The sequence below is a fragment of the Myodes glareolus genome, chromosome 3 (assembly GCF_982192425.1).
Source record: "Myodes glareolus chromosome 3, mMyoGla1.1, whole genome shotgun sequence".
Classification (NCBI taxonomy): Eukaryota; Metazoa; Chordata; class Mammalia; order Rodentia; family Cricetidae; genus Myodes; species Myodes glareolus.
The window spans coordinates 120,504,654-120,521,674 of NC_142028.1; the positions used below are offsets into that span (position 1 = coordinate 120,504,654).

General features: G+C 38.6%; 2 protein-coding genes across 2 annotated transcripts in view; both read left to right on the forward strand.

Annotated features, from left to right (window-relative positions):
- LOC148122801 (CDK5 regulatory subunit-associated protein 2-like) overlaps window positions 1-5,837 on the forward strand; it is a 56,576-nt gene extending 50,739 nt beyond the window's left edge. Inside the window, exons 8-9 of the mRNA XM_087904932.1 lie at window positions 403-542; window positions 5,699-5,837. Coding sequence (XP_087761058.1) covers window positions 403-450 — 48 coding nt within the window. The 3' untranslated portion in view covers window positions 451-542; window positions 5,699-5,837. The remainder of the gene's footprint in view (window positions 1-402; window positions 543-5,698) is intronic.
- A 4,480-nt stretch (window positions 5,838-10,317) lies between these two features.
- On the forward strand, window positions 10,318-16,810 carry LOC148122803 (multiple epidermal growth factor-like domains protein 9). The gene is made up of 2 exons (XM_087904933.1): window positions 10,318-10,492; window positions 12,132-16,810. Exons 1-2 carry the CDS (start codon window positions 10,457-10,459, stop codon window positions 12,582-12,584), a joined length of 489 nt encoding a protein of 162 aa, XP_087761059.1. The 5' UTR covers window positions 10,318-10,456; the 3' UTR covers window positions 12,585-16,810.
- The last annotated feature ends 211 nt before the right edge of the window (window positions 16,811-17,021 follow it).

A 17,021-nucleotide genomic window follows, 5' to 3' on the forward strand; every position in this document is an offset into this window, starting at 1 on the left:
AGAAAGGTTTTACACTGGTAACTCCATGGATCCTTTGTCATGTACTTTAAATAGAGGGTGGAATTGTCACAAAGTATTGTTATTAATGCTATTCACTGAATTATATGCTTGAAGTTCTCTAGTTTTGAAATCTGGGGCTAGGAGATTATGACTTGTGGCAAGCCTGAGCTACATAGAGAGGTCCAGGCCAGACTGGGCTACACAGTGACATTAGGGCTCCAGAAAACAAAACTAATCAGACAAACAAAAGCCCATTAAAAATCCCTACTATGCCTCTAGAAAGAAAAATCTAGTAGACACTCTTGGCTGTGTTCAGATAATCTGTATAGCATTAGAAAATGCAGTTTTAAAAAAATCACTGAACTTTTGTTCATTGTTCATTGTCTTTTATTTTATTCGCAGTTCTGGGAATTGCCAGTGCAGAGCGGGTGTCACTGGCTCCCTGTGTGACCAATGCAAAGATGGACATTATGGCTTTAATAAGACAGGCTGCTTGCCCTGCCAGTGCAACAACCGGTCTGATAGTTGTGATGTTCTCACAGGTACGTAGATTCCTTAATTCATATGAAATTACTCTTTATTCGTTCGATCTTGAAGTCCTGATATATTTTTATAATTTTTTGTTCTTTTAAATAGATATAATCAATCACATGGCAAGCCAAACTTTTATAACAATAAGTATAGTTCATGACTTTCAAAGATAGTATTGATTGAAAAGTTCTAGAAGTATGGAGATCATCAACACCAAGTAAAGTGAAGACTTGGAAAATGTGTTAGAATTCTTACAAACGAGCTACAATCACTTGGGAAATTTTGTGTGAAAAAATTGAGGCTCCATGAGACCTGAGGGAGAGTTGGGTAGATCCAGGATTGCAGGTTGCAATTTACTGAACGCTCATGTACATAAGAATGGTCAAGGGTGGTAGCAAGATTGGCCAGTCCTCACAATTTGGATCAGCAAGTGAAAATTGTGTAGTGTTACAAGGACAAAGGTGACTCTCATTAAACCTAGAATGAAGCGAGTTTATCTCACACTAACATCAAAGATGCCAGGAACATTCTGGTGATACTGGACAGGTTCTAATAGTGTAGTTCCATTTACCATACCACTTTATTTTTTTTTTTAATCTGAAATGTGCAGGGGAGCTATATAAAATAAGGGCATAGGATTACTTAGGCATTATCATGAAAGTTATGGCTCATATATTCTACAATTAAGTCAGGCTACATGTTTCTTTTCAGTAGAGATTTGCTGGTTCTGGGTGTGGGGTGAGGAGTAAGGGTTGGCCCAAGGAAAGGATGTGTACTTGAAGAAGAACTTTTGACTGCAGTTTGGAGCCTGCAGGACAGTTGGAAACTAGAGGAGCCCTAAACAGAAGACTGGTTTCCCCAAGGTGACTATGAGGGAAATAGATGGCAAGGCCAGAAAATTCTTTATGCTGAGGAGGCAAAATCCTTTTAGAGAGATGAGGACTTGTTAAAGCATACAGCCAGCTCTTTCTGAATCCTTTAACAAACTCTAAAGATTCATGGAATGGGTCTTATTGGCCCCAATGGCCACTGCTGAATCTCTCAAAGTCTTTCAGAGCTGAGGAGACAAAAGTCTGCCAGATTCTTAATCCAAAAGATCATGCTAGGAAATAGTGAAGAAGAGACAGATACAAAAATTGAAGTCTACATACAACCCACTTCCATGCCTGATTGAATTAGAACTATCATTTCTCATACTTACCTAATACAGGAAAAGAGGACTCTTTCTGGTTCTTTTATATATCAGGTGTGATATACGATAATAAATAACAAAAACTAAAAAACTGGAGAAATGTGTTCAGTGATAAGCAACAGAGTCAGTACTGTGAGTAATAGTGTTATAAGAGTTAACTTTGAACCTTTAGAATACCTAAAATTAGTATTTTGTGGAATTAGAGGGAAAATCAGACAAAATGGGTAAAAAGAGATCAAATGTTACTACAGAACAGCACTACACTGAACATGCACACACTCACGGGGTGGGGTGGAGATCATGAAGATTAGAGAGGTAGGTAGTTCAGTGAAGTGTTTGCTGTGCAATCATGGGGTCCTGAGTTCTAACCCCAAAGCTCATATAAAAATGCTGTGTAGTTCCATATATATGGGTGCTTTGTCTGCATGTATGTCTGTGCACCACATATGTGCAGTGTATGTGGAGATCAGAAGAAGACATCTGATCCCCTGTAACTAGAGAGAAACAGTTGTGAGCCATTGCAACGTGAGGACTCGGAATTGAATGTGCGTCCTCTGGAAGAGCAGCCAATACTCTGACCCACCCATGTCTCCAGCCCCAGTGGCATGCAGTTGTAATCATAGTGCTGGGGAAACTGAGATAGGAGGATTCCTTGGACTTGCAGGCCATCCAGTCTACCCTAATTGGTGAACTACAGGTCAATGAAAGAATTTTCTCAAAAGAAATGGACAGCATTCCTGAGGATGACACTTGAAATTGACTGCTGACTTACACTTGTGCACACAAACACATACTTACCTACATGTAAACCTGCTCACACATACACGTGCATTAAAAAGTAGCAATCTAAAACTTAAAATTAGTGATATTTTAGGTTAATAACTTATGACATGGATTTAAGAGTAGATTTTACCCAGTGAAGACAAAGTTAGAACCAAATGGAATACAATAAAGACTATCTAAACATACACATTTTGATAAAATGTAGTAGAAGAAATGACAGGGGACAAGTAGGTCACACAAGTAGGCCTGGGAAGAACGTAAATATAAGGGAGGCTCTGGAAGTTATAGCCTGGAATTTTCTAAATGATTAATAGAAAAAAAAGTGTATAAAATCAACCTACAGATCAGCAATCTGAGCAACACCCACCCTATAACAGAAAAAGCCACATTTGCACAAACTCATTTTGATTAGAGGAACTTGTTAGGAAGTTTTTAAACACCAACAGAAAAATCCAGGACTTAAGAGTTCGAAAAACACAAGAGGTTATGAGAAGAGAGTGTCAGAATATTTGAAACTGATTGGATTCCCAGAAGAAACTGTGCTAGAAACTTATACTTTATGCTAATCCTCTGCTATTCAGTGAAGTGTGCATGGAGAAATCTGTTTGGAAGACATTGCGTTATATTTTCTGTGTCATCTGGCCGTGCCTACTTGTGCACGATGTTGCCTACTGTTCTTGTTTATTGATATATGTGTGATCCCAGCCTCTCTTTATTCCATAGTTATGATTCGTGATATTCCTAAGCCACCTCTATCCACACTGCAGACCCCGTTGGCTTATTAAGTCATATTCTTCCTTTAGGTCTGTCTTCATTAGCATTTCCTGATGCTCCTCACAAAACACAAAGTCCTTTGCTATACGTTACCAGTTACCAAGTGCACTTGTAATTTTTCAGAGCACTTGTCACAGTGGTGTTTCCATGTTTACTTATGACCGTCACTCTCATGGTAAGTTCCATCAGAGCAGGAACAGCAGCTTCGTCACCATCATTTCTGCAATCTCTAGCACAGATATTGGCACATACTGAGCACTCACTGAATCTTGGTTGGATAAATGAGCAAAGGAATGGGAAAACATGAACACAAACAGTGAGGTTCAACATTAGATAACAAGAAGAATGCTTCATTGTCCTGAACCATTAGTTGCTCCCGGGTCTTTTACGGTACCAGAAAGCCATGTACAAGATTCTTTTCCTTTGTAACGGTGAGGCAGCTCTCACCCCCACATGCACATGCTCTGGAAATAAAGTAAAATAAATCCTTTGAATGATTCTGGTTTCTAAAAGAAACAAATGTTTACCATATTAAAAAAAAAGGAAGAATGCATTTTAAAGAAGTGACTACCTTACTTAGAGCAGCCAGTTCATGTACAACTTTTTTAACAAGTAAGTTTTTATCAGTTCTGGGATTCGGTTGCCCTCTGGTGGTCAAGTTGTATGTTTGCTCAGCTGTTCTTCCCGATATTTCTGGAATTTCTGTTTTAAATTGGTTTGAAAGTTCTGTTTTTGTAGTAATATTAAATTGGTGAAAATGGCACAGGGACAATTTTGACAATAGATATAGAAAGGGTCTTAAAATATTTGACCCAGAAATTCTATTTTCAGAAACCTTCTGAGAAAATAATTCTAAATTCATTAAAAGGTTCATGTTAAAAAATGGGAGGAAGGGAAGAGGTGGAAATTTTTAATAAATAAATAAGTAAAGACAAAAAAGAAAATGTTCATCAGAATGGTAGTTATGTTCCGTAAAAAGGTAGATATCAAATTCATAACAATAGGCAATTAATAATGTTGCCTAGATAATATATGGTTAGGAATCCATTTAATCAAAGCCTCCTAGTAGGGTGTTGTAATATTAAATACATTTGTACATCTACAGGGCCTTGGTCATCATAAGAAGCTGAGAAATGGTACCTACTAGAATGTTTTCATTGCAGGACTTTTATGACATATAACTACACAACAGTGTGAATAATAAGACTATAAAATGACAAGTACCATATAATTAGAATGTTTCAGTGGCAAAACCCTTAACTTAAAAGAAAATGTAAGAGGGTCAATTATTTTCTAACTACAAACTTTTCCTTGAGGTAGCAAACTTATTTTTAAGAACTCAAGACCCTTTTGTGTGTTGGTAGTGTTCCACACAACAGATTCCAGCAGCCTGACTCGCTGACTGCCTTGACTGCTCAAGAACCACTTTGCTTCAGGATGCCACATTCTCCTGGCTCTCTTTCTGTGTGGCTGCTTTTCCTTCTCCGTCAGCTGTGCTCCATCTCCCTGAGTCAGCTCTACACTAGTGCATTGGAGCTTGGAACTTAGCACGTTTGTCCCCTCTGCTTGTCCTTTTCCTCTGAGTGATCTCAACAGGTGTCAGATTTGTTTCTCCCTTGGTCTCTGTGTCCAAACATCTATGTGCCATTCTTCAGTTTACTTCCAACTAGTACTGTCTTTAAGACACTTGTTTGTGTACATAGTTTATTCTTAACTATAAATTCCAATCAATGAAAGTGCCACAATTTATTTACTCTTCTATTAACATATACTACACAAATTTTTATAATTTGTATAAAGTTAGTCTGTTTTTAGTGTGTAGCCAATTAACCAATAATGGCATTTTGTGACTATAATCACACACCCAGCTTTTTTTTTCTTATAGGGCAGATTGAAAATACAGAAAAGTCTAGATCAGAAATAAATCAGGAAGGGTTTGAAAGATGACTCCGCAGTAAAAACATTTGTTTCTTGGAGAGGCCCTAGGTTGGGTTCCTAGCACCTTCTCTGGGCAGCTCACAACCACCTGTGACTCTAGTTCAAAGAGCTACAATTCCCTCTTCTGCACTCTAAGGGCAATTTCACACAAATGGTGCACAGAAACAGGGGTAGGCACCCACACACATACTCATGAACAACTAATCTTCTTTTAAAGTTAGGTGTATCTATTTTATTGTTTTGTGTATATGAATGTTGGGCCTGCATGTATCCATGTGTACCTGATGCTCACAGAGGTCAGAAGAGGGTGGTCTCCATCCCTAAATCTCTTTCTTTCTTTTTCTTTTTCTTTCTTATAACAGAATAGAAAGCAAACACTACTCCTGTTAATTTTTTTTGTATGTAATTTTATGGTCTTCTTGTTGCAAGCAGGATTTCTGAAAGTTTCTTAACTCTGAAACAATTATTTGATTCTTTTAGGTGCTTGTTTTAACTGCCAGGAAAATAGCAAAGGGGATCACTGTGAAGAATGCAAAGAAGGATTTTATCAGAGTCCAGATGCTACTAAAGAATGCCACCAGTGCCCTTGTTCAGCAGTGACTTCTACGGGCAATTGCACCATAGGTAAGGACTTTTTTTTTTCTAGGTCTTCACTTCCCTTGGTGACCTACAGTGCACTGATGAATTAGGTTCTGGAGGATGTAAGTGAAAATGAGATATAAAAATCACAGTCATTTCACTTTCTACAAATTTGCAACCAAAGCCTAAAACATGTATGAAATGATACCTCAGATGTCCTAATAGCCAACACTGTGCATGTATCTGGCTTCTTTCTTGAAAAATATCTTCAAAGTTCACCTATATTGTAATATATATCAGTAATGCATACTTCTGTTGTTGAATTATACAGATGCCACACTTTATTTATTCCTCCTGGATTGGGGGACATTTGACAGTTACCCAGCACAGCAATACTGCTATGAACATTTCTGTTCATGTTTTTGTGTATATGATGTTGTCAGTACACCCTCCTGTCAGTGGTTATTGGATGTTTTGCCCACTGCTGGAGATTGGGCTCAGGAATTCATTCATATTTGCTGGCCAAGCACTGTGCCTCTAAATCGAATCCCCCAGTGTTTGTCTGTGGAAGTGTTTTCATTTCTTTGGGGTATATAACTAGGAGTGAAAATTTTATGTCATTTATCAGTTCTGTTTAACTCTGTGAAGGAGTACCAGATGTTTTTCCAAAATTAAACACCATTTTATGTTATCATTTTGTTGGGGATGGCACATGCATGTTTATAAGTTCGTGTGAGCACAGCATGTTGTGTGGAAGGCAGAGATACATATGAAATATCTCCAGTCTCCATCCACCCTGTATTTTTAAGATTTTCTTTGTTTTTAATTATGTGTGTGTGTGTTTTTATGTGCATATGCATGTGAGTGCATTGCCTATAGAAGCCAGAAGAGGTCATCCAATTTCCTAGGTCCACAGAGGTGGAGTTTTAGGCCATTGTAAGCTGCCCTACATGGGATTTGGGAACTGAATTCTTTAAGAACAGTGCTTGCTCTTAATCACTGAGCTTTTTTTCTAGCCTTGGGCTTTTATCTTTCTCTATTCTGTAAACCCCTTTACTTTAATTCTGTAGCTTGCTGTGTAACTGGGTGGCTGGTCCCTGTAGTCCTCCTCCTCTTCTCCTTTCTCCTCACTTCTTGTTCTTTTCTTTTTCTGCTCCTATTTATTCTCTCTGCTTTGTAGCCCCTCCTATCTCTCTCCTGCACAGCTATTGGCCATTCAGCTTTTTATTAAACCAATCAGATGTTTAAACAAGCAAAGTAACACAGCTTCACAGAGTTAAACAAGTGCAACATAAAAGAATGCAACACATCTGAGCATCATTACACAAATATTCCATAGCATAATTATAACACTAATTATAACACATCTTCAACTAACATTCCACAATAAGATCACTGTGTGTAATGCACAAATAAGTTTTGTGTAGTGATTCAGTCTATATACAGTGGGTGCACTAATAGGGTTTCTATTACTGTAATAAAACACCACTGCCAAAACCAAATTGGAGACAAAGAGTTTGTTTCATCTTAAAACTTCAGGTAACAGTCCATCTTTGAGCAAAGTCAGGAGACGAACTCAAGCAGTGCAGGAACCTGGAGGCTAGAACTGAAACAGAAGCCATAGTAGAGTGGTGCTTACTGGCTTGCTCCTCCTGTCTTGCTCAACCTGAATAACACCTAAGACCTACAGTCAGGGATGGCACCAGCCACAGTGGACTGCCCCCCCCACATCAATCACCAGTCAAGAAAATGTCCCAGGTTTGCCCATTGTCCAGTCTATTGAGGGCAGTTTCTCAATTGAAATGCCATTTCTCAAATGACTGCCTTGTGGCAAGCTAATGTAAAACTAGCCAACACAAAGGAGAACATTCTATGCTAGCGAGGAAGTATCAATAATTGTCTCAGAAAGAGGTGGTCGTGTGGTGAGAGTCAATGGAAGGAAGGATGTTTCAGATCAGCAGTAGGGACGGAGAGGCAGAATGATCACAAGGTTAATACCAACTTGGTCTACATAGTGAGAAACTCTCTTTAAAACAAAAAAAAAGATAAAAGCACAGAGGAATATTAAAATCACTGAACAGATAATATAGGTGAGGCAGAAGCAAGGTTGTAAACAAGGGGGAGTAAAAGAAGAAGCAGATTGTGAATATCATGTCATGAGGTCCACAGGATATAAACATTAGAGAGATGAAACACTCTTACAAGCCTTGATTTCAACCCTTCAATTTATTCTAACTGTAATTTTTAATAAGACTTGGTGTGCTATAGCTGTTAACCTTAAAAATGTAAAATATGGTACTATTGTGAGTTATAAGCTTCTCCAAAATAAGTAGAAACTTTTTGTTAAGAATTTTTTTCCTACATATCATCTGTTGCAAGAGTTATGAATTCATTTAATTGTCACTGTCTTGTATAAAGTAATTTAAGAATATCTTATTTAAAATCCCTTAATTATAATAATGGAAAACCGAGGTTCTGAGTTTATTGGCTTAACTTGATGTCACATGACCAACTGGGGCTATAAATGCTAAGTAAAATTTGCTCATCACTCATACAACTCTGTGACTTGTACTGAAAACTCTTGACTTGAACAGTGTAGATGACAAATTATGGATTGTTTCTCAAGTGAAACTCACTTTTCATACAGAGTCTGAGATGAGGTACCTTGCTGCCATTTTCATTAACCTTATAAATTATTCTTTCTGTAATGAATTCACTATGTAAATTGAAATTATGCAAGTAGCATTTATTGAACAGACAGTGTGTGTCAGACACTAGGAAAAGATTGAAGATAAAGATGGAACACAAGTAGCGTTTAGTGTGATGGACGAGATAGACCACTAATCCAGTTATTACCCTTTTGATGTTATGTGTTGTGGCTGAGTATCAGACACAAGCTCTGCTTTACCATGCCATGGTGAATTTATTGAGTGCTAGCCTGAACTAGAGAGGGGAAATAGGGTGAGCATGGGCAAGGCCAAAGGAGCTCCTGAACAGCTATGAATTCTACTGGAAAGGACACCTGGGATCCTGTTAGTGGACAGTGCTATTATTGGAAGGGGCAGGGGGCAGTTATACCCTAGGAGGAATGACCAGTTGGGTCCATACAGTGGTATGCCATTGGTTGTGACAAGAACATCTAGGGGTTCTTCATTTGCATACTCTGGGGCAACGGGAGCCAGGGGAAGGAACCTTATAAAAGTCATATAGGAAGTCCTTCCAGGAATATTTCAGTGGTCAGATATGGAGCATATCTGCACATGCATTTGAGGAAACCTAACTGCTTGGGGCATGGGGTGGTGCCAGTACTACTATTGCTCTCAGGATGAGAAAATCCGGGGTTTTAGGCATGTCTGCCCTTCTTAGCTTCAGGCCAGACCTATGACTTAACAGAGTATCTCTAACCCAAACCAAGAATCAGGTACAACATTTTGTGCTTCTGAAAAGTAAGACCTGAGTTAATTTTTACAGTTTAAATTTGGAAAGTGATTAGGGGTGAGGAGGCAAGATTAGGCTGTGTGTTAACAAAACCGTAATACAACATTTCAGAGAAGAAAACAGGCAGTCTCTGGGAGTACTCCTAAGCCATCTAATAAGCTTGAAACAAAGTAGGTGATGAAGTGTGGAGAGAAATGAAAAGAGCTAGGAAAAGGAGGCAGGGATTAGATCATTTTCAGTAGAAAATTCTATTACGTTTTCACTAGTCTGACAGCCCATTAGAATTGAAGCAACTTCTCTAGGTTGTTAGGATATGTACTCAGATTCACACTGGAGATGCTAGAGACTGTAGGAGTGTACTACAGTAAAGAGCTTTAGGAAATATTGAGAGCGCTGAAGGTCAGAAATGATGCGAGCCTTACCCAGGAGCACAACACTGGAGTAGACTCACGCCAATATAGGAGTCTTTTAAAAGATCACTGACATGAACTGCAAACTGCTCAAAAGTGGGAAGGAGATTGAGGACTGAGAGTTGGTTCTTAAGTTTGGGACCTAGGTAAGTGGATGGGTGTTGGGACCATCACTAAGGTGTTGAGGACAGTCATGCATGTTAAATTTGAAAAGCTTGTGGACCCAGGTATACAGGCAGTTTGTATATCATATTCAGTTTGTAATATAAGACAGGGGAAATGGAGTGGATATACACTCTATTTTCCTTTGTTAACTGTGGAAGTGAGTGAACTTATCCATGAGTAAATGGATAGAGTGAAAGGTGAAAGAAACCAAGCATAGGCTTTCTGGACATGCCCATCATTCCTTCAGTATGCTGAAAAGTTAGTAAACTGTTGTGAGTATTGTTTCTCTTAACAGTGAGTGAGAGAGTATACCAGGGAAGATTTGTAAACATTTTTGGAGGGCAAATAATTTACTATTTTTTAATGTAAGTTGAGAATTTACTGAATTATTTTGATGTTCTTTCTATTTTAGAATCTGGTGAATTGGAGCCTACATGTGTCCGGTGTAAAGATGGTTACACAGGACAGAACTGCAATAAGTGTGAAAATGGCTTTTACAATTCTGACAGCATCTGCATACCGTGCAGTTGTCATGGCCATGTGGACCCAACTACAACTCCAAGGATTTGCAAACCCGAGAGTGGTGAATGCATCAACTGCCTCCATAACACCACTGGGTTCTGGTGTGAGGACTGCCTAGAAGGGTATGTTCGAGACCTCCGGAACAACTGCATCAGGCAAGGTAAAGCTCTACCTAAGATTACACATTTAGTATCTAATGCCAACGGTGAATGTTTCTAGACAACTGCAATTAGCCTTGTAAACCTTCCAGTTCAGCCAGAGGAGTTTCTAGAAATGTATTTTGATAGGTTTTTCCCTAAAGAGGTTTCTTTCCCTTCCTGATTATCTCCTGAAACGATAGCATCAACTCTAGAACTATGAAGACTAAGACAAAGTCGGTGTGACAGTGAGACAAAGCGTGTTCATGTTTCCTCCTCTCTGTCTGTTATAATTGAAAGGTCCCATCATTTGTTTTCCTCAGTGATCATCAAAGGCCTTTTCAGGTAGGGACCTGTAGTCTGCTTAGAAGTTCCTCTGCAAAACTGGAGTTTGTCCTAGCCTCTTCACACTTTGAGCTGACATGTCTCTGTCTGTGGTATATGAAATTTCATTAATATTCCCTTTGGTTTTTTAAAAGAAAATGCCATTCATACAATAGAATGTTTCTTATAGAGAAATTCAGTGAGGATTAACTAAAGTTAGTTAGGAATGCAGGAGGAGCTAGGGATATTTAAGGATTATTAGACGACAGAGATGTTAGTTCCTGCTCTTGTACAAACTACTCATTGTGATATTCTAATGCACACTGATTACTGAGCTGAGGTACAGTTGGTCTGTGACCTGTGGCATCTTTCTTCCATGATCTTGATATTTGTACTTTAGTGATTAGATTGTAGAAATGTTGTCTCTGCATTCCACCATGTGGGAGGTATACCTTATCCAGTCCAACAAGTACCAAGAAGACAGACTGATGGTATTTGTTAGCCACGAAGAAATACAAGCTTTGCCTGTGTTAGGTCAATTGATGTAGTGTGCTGTGGTGATGAATAATAATAGCTATTTTTATAATCATTTTATTGAATACGTATAATGTTCATTTAAATCTTCCCAAAAGCTCTGTGAAGCAGGCATTATTACCCATGTTTAACAGTTGACAAATCTAAAATTCTGAGAGATTGACTTTCTTGTAGTAATACAGTCCTAACAAGACCAAAGCTTTCATCCTCCCATTGAGCTATGCTTTTGAGAAGTCTAAAATGTAGTTCCTTGGTTAAATACTTGTCAATAGTTCAAATATACACAAAGCAAGAACTCTATACATGGAATTAAAGGAAAGCTCTTTTCTATTTTGGCTGACATCATCTCTGAACATTTAAGAGTAATTTTTAATATATTTTTAGTCTTCCTCTGAGGAAAATTTACCTTCATGGAATGCCATCACATGTATTGAATATATGTTTGGTCACATAATTGTCACCATTAACTGTGTGATGGTAGAAATGTTGGTGGCACATTTACTGCCTTTACAGAAATGTCTGAGATTATCATCCAATAAGGAGGGATCGAAAACTCCTATGTTAGAATTTTCCTAAAGTTTCAGAATGGGTGTCATACACATTGGAGATGCAATAGCTGGGCTTTATAGATCCCATACCTTATCGTTATATTTATTTAAAAATTATTTTTAGCTTGCATTACCCTGGGCAGAGTACCATGTCAACATCCCACATCAACTTCCACTCTCATGTGTATTTCTTTTATTGTTTCTCAAAACTAGATAATTTTGTCTTTTACATTTCATTCTCTGTTTTTATTTTCAGAAGTTATTGTTCCCAACTCCTGAAGGTTCTACCATTTTGGTTTTCAATGCCTCTTTGACCACATCAGTGCCCACCCCTGTTATAAATAGTACATTTGCCCCCACAACCCTGCAGACTATCTTTTCAGTAAGTTCTTCTGAAAACAGCACCTCAGCTCTCGCTGATGTATCATGGACCCAGTTTAACATCATCATTTTGACAGTCATCATCATTGTGGTAGTGCTGCTAATGGGATTCGTAGGAGCTGTGTATATGTACCGGGAGTACCAAAACCGGAAACTCAATGTTCCCTTTTGGACCATCGAGCTGAAAGAAGACAATATCAGTTTCAGCAGCTACCATGACAGCATTCCCAATGCAGATGTGTCAGGATTGTTGGAGGACGATGGCAGTGAAGTGGCTCCCAATGGGCAGCTGACCCTGACGACACCCATTCATAACTACAAAGCTTGAGGAGCTGGGCTGTCCTCCTGGAGTGCCAGAACACAATACTCACTAAAACGCATCTGCCCTCCAGCCCCAGGTAGCCTGGGTAGAGTTTGCTGAGAACGGCATCGTGCAAATGAACTGTTCAGGTACAAATTGTAGTGCGCTTAGCCTATCTGTTGCTCTTAATTCATCCCCATGAAGATCTGAAGTACTCATCATCATTGAGGACTTGAAGTAAAGTATATTTTTGTAGCAAACCACATGTGTGTATGGAAAGGCTGAATCCCACACAGTAGCTCAAGTCTACCCAGCCTCTCAAAGGACTGCTGGGAAAGTGGCCATCTCACCAGCCCTGACAAAATGCTGATGTGGAGGGGAAGACTGATAGAAGATCATCTTCATTTTGGGAACATATATTTTAAGAAGAGGCAGGAATTGTGTTCATTTCACTCTACTAAAAGCTATAATTGATGAAAAGCTGGTGTCTAGGCTGAACCACACTAAACAATCTTGGCTCTGTGTAGACTAAGGGCAGAAAAGTTCCAAGAGGATCTGTAGAAGGGCTTGGCTTTCCTCCCATGAGTCTCCTTCAAGGATGGGATGAAAGCACAGGATAAGCCTCTGTGGTGAGGGCAGGTGCAGCACCCAGAGAGCAGAAAGTTGATGATCCTCTTCAGGGGAGGTGCCTGCCTCTAAAGAAACAAGGTGTACATAGTTAATGTAGCATACATACCTGCTCCACATTGTACTTGTATCTATTTGTAAAAAAAATCATGTCCTATTTTATCATCTAGACTTTATTTGTATAGCAGTTAATGGTGTTGTAAAAAGAAGATATGGAAATTGGTTAAAATACTGTAAAATAGGTGGCAATATTGCTAGAGCTGGGGACTCTGTTGAACATCATTCACTTTTTGTCCCTATTTGGACACCGTTGAAATTTATAAGAGGTCAAATGTTTCTAATCTTTCCTCACTCAACCTAGATTCATATGCTCTTTGACTTACGATAGATTCAAGCAATAGATTTGAAGTCTGTATTATTAAACTGGGACAAAGGCTGCATTCTCTAGATACTCACTTAATTAGCCACTCTGTGTGTTTTACATTGCTCAGTGTAAGCATCCTCAGAAAAAGACTTCTTTCCTGAATGTAAAAGACAGTCTTCCAAAGGACAGAACTTTTAAATTTAAAAAAAAAGAAAAGCCATCACGTTACATGGAGCCTCTTGTTTTTATGCCCATGAAATACTTATGTACCTCCCATAGCCTCCAAAATAAAGGCCACTGATATATGAGCATAACCTGTCCCCATGAATCATGAGGGATATTTGACTTCTTTAGTGTAGAATCCATCCCTCTTCTTGTCTGGCAGAGGGTTACTCTGGTTGAGTGTGCATTTAGTCCTTATTTGTAGGTGCCATTTTCCCCTGAGGCTGAGTACTGATTTTTTCATCCATTATGCACTGACAGGTGTGGACTAAGCAAGTCAAAAAAGGTGACCCAGTCCATGTGGCTAGGGAAATACAAACAAAGACTAGACCTAGGAAACTCAGACTTACCTTCCTCGCAGAGCAAAACAGTTTGTTCATCCTCTGTAGGAGACCCCACGTTTGTCTCAGGGTTTGGAAATGACTGGAGTAGAGGATCCGGAGGCCACCTGAGGGTGCTCTGCATATGTGACTTCTTTATTAGAGTAAACAGTGCCTCTCCTTGTACAGAAACCATTTTCAACTGGCCAATGAGCATAGTTTGTGGGTCTATTGGTTTAATCCCCAAAGTTACCGAAGAGATCGATATTTTTATTGTCCTGTGTCATTTACAAAACACTTTTCCATGTGTGTTCTTTGATCCTAGCCATGCCCTTCTAAGGAAGTGGTCTTGTACCCATTTTATAAATGACGAAACTGAGGCAAAGAGAGACTAAATCATTCAGGGCTATATAATGCACACCATTTTTATGCTTGGAATCAATGCTCACCTCTCCGGCATAATAATATGGCTATATGATAAATCTCTCTATATATGAATCTACTAGCCCTAGGCCCTATAAGGCTGGAATGAAGATTCACAAATGTGGATGATTCTACTAGAGCCCTTATGTGCTCTCAAGTGTGTTCCCCCTTGTGTGTGTGTGTGTGTGTCTGTGTGTGATATATGTGCTTTGCAAGCACAATTCAGGGCCACATAGCTACAAATGACTTTGTGGAAAGAACACATGAGGATTTCTATCTAAAGTCAGAATTAATGATGAGAAGGTAAAACTGCCAGTTCCGGTTCATTAAAATGAATGAATTCCTGTAATGGGGAGGGAGGGCTTCCTCTAGCAATTGCAGCACAGGTGTGTACTGAGTGCATCACACAAATTACAGAGCATTATGAGAGTGATTACCTCACTGATACCCCATCTCCTGCCAAAAATAAAGGTAAGGAGATGATAACCAAGCATTTGTTAAACAGATGTTTACCCAAGAAATAAATAAAGAGTGTTTGTAGGCGCCTAAAAACCAGTCAAATAGTGAAGATTCCAGCTCAGTAGAGATTCCTTGAAACAAATCCTAAAAGATAACACAGAAATTAAACCACAAAGAATGTTTATCAACTAAGGCTCCTAGGTCAAATTAATTTTTCACATGATGAAAAGGTAAAGCCTTAAGATGTGTTTTAAATAATATTATTTAGTGACCGCAGCACTCTGCTTGTAGAAATATTTTTGCTCTAAAGATCAACCATGAGGCAATCTCCACTTCATATTAGAGTAGAAAACCAATGTCGAACACAGTGCAAGGTTTTCATTCTCTGGGGGCTTCACCGTCCAACACCAGGTGTCCTGTTTGAACAACTTTTGTCTAAGTATTGATAATGTGTTCTTTAAAATATAATACCTATGTGAACCTTGCTGAGAAATAGTCATCACTGCTATAAATGAACTGAAGCTTGCTTGCTTCTTCATTGGCTTTCTTAGTAAGCCCTGTGCATTTCCGATAGGTTGGTGTTGTGGTCAGTTTCAAGCATGTCTTTCACCTCCCTATCACTAACGCCCTCCACATTGCTTCCCAGGGCTTTCTTATTTAAGGTCGTTTCAATTATACAATTGTCAAAAGGATAGTAAAATATCTTATTTATTTGAACATCCTGAGTGCATTTTTTTTCCCCAGGACACTTGAATTTTAGAGAGGGCGAAAAGGCAGGGCTAGGAGGATAGGGTTTTATTTGTTTTCTTAACAAGATTATCTAAGTCCCAAATGATATCACTATTCTCTAGTTAGAATATTCCAAGAATATTCCAAGAACCAGTAACTATCAAAGCAACACTCATTAACCTGCCAGTTAGTCTGGGTTATCTTATCACCAAGATGTAATTTCAGAGATGAGAGACAGTTGGAGCTTGATTATTGATTATTCACCCTGGTCCTATACCTTTTTTTGTTTGTGTTGTTGCTTGTAAACATAAGATTGATTCTAAATGACTGTCTCTGGCTTCTTTTTGAAGTACTATGTGGGTGAGAGTTGAGTTTCTGTATCTGTCAAGGAAAGTTCTCTGACTAAATATTAAGAATAAGTTAAAAGAATCCAGTGTAATCATTATGACAGCAGAAGTCTTTGTGATCTCATACACACACACACACACACACACACACACTTAAACTGTTGCTACTTTTGACAGCTAGTGGTTTAGGAACTGAAATGGGTTTAGTGTCTATGCTCAGGGTTGGTGGAGGTGATGTAAACTCTCGTATCAATTCATTGTTTTCTTTCACTCTGAGCCAGTGACTGTGCCATGGGAAGAAGCAAGAAAAACAGTTATCAGGCTGAAGAAGTCAAATAATTAATATCTAATGGGTAATAGTTATATATCATTAAAATGTCAGTGGTTTGAATGATAATTTTTCAAAGGCCTTGGGGATCTTTCTTGTTTCTTATGCACATGCAGAAACTGCAGCAGCCCTGGAATGAGCCCAGAGCTTCAGATTCAAACTAGCCCAAAGCTAAGTGACTTCTAGTCGATTGTAATGCTAGGCACAAGCACTCTGTACTCTTAAATTTCAACCCAATTACTTAGGGAATGTTTCTAAACCATTAAATTTGTATTTATGTCACTAAAATCCTAACCCAAAATTTAAAACATGTCTCATATGTGTACTGTACTAGGTTTCATGATGCATTTCTAAATTTGTGTATGATTTGAATATATGAAAGCATTTTTACAAGAGTGTTATTTAAAATCATTAATAAATGTATATAATTTGTACCTATTGTGGATTGGTTTCACTTTTTTACGTAGTGAGAAATTTTAGAAGTCTTCAGGTAAGTCCTGAAGATCATTTGTCAGCTCACTTCATGGAAGTCATTGAATCCTTCATGTACAGACCCACATTTTATATTAGTCCGTTAATACTAAGAGAGTCTACCCCTTGGGGAGAAGATAGCACATGGAACAATTCCTTCTCATAAAGCAAATC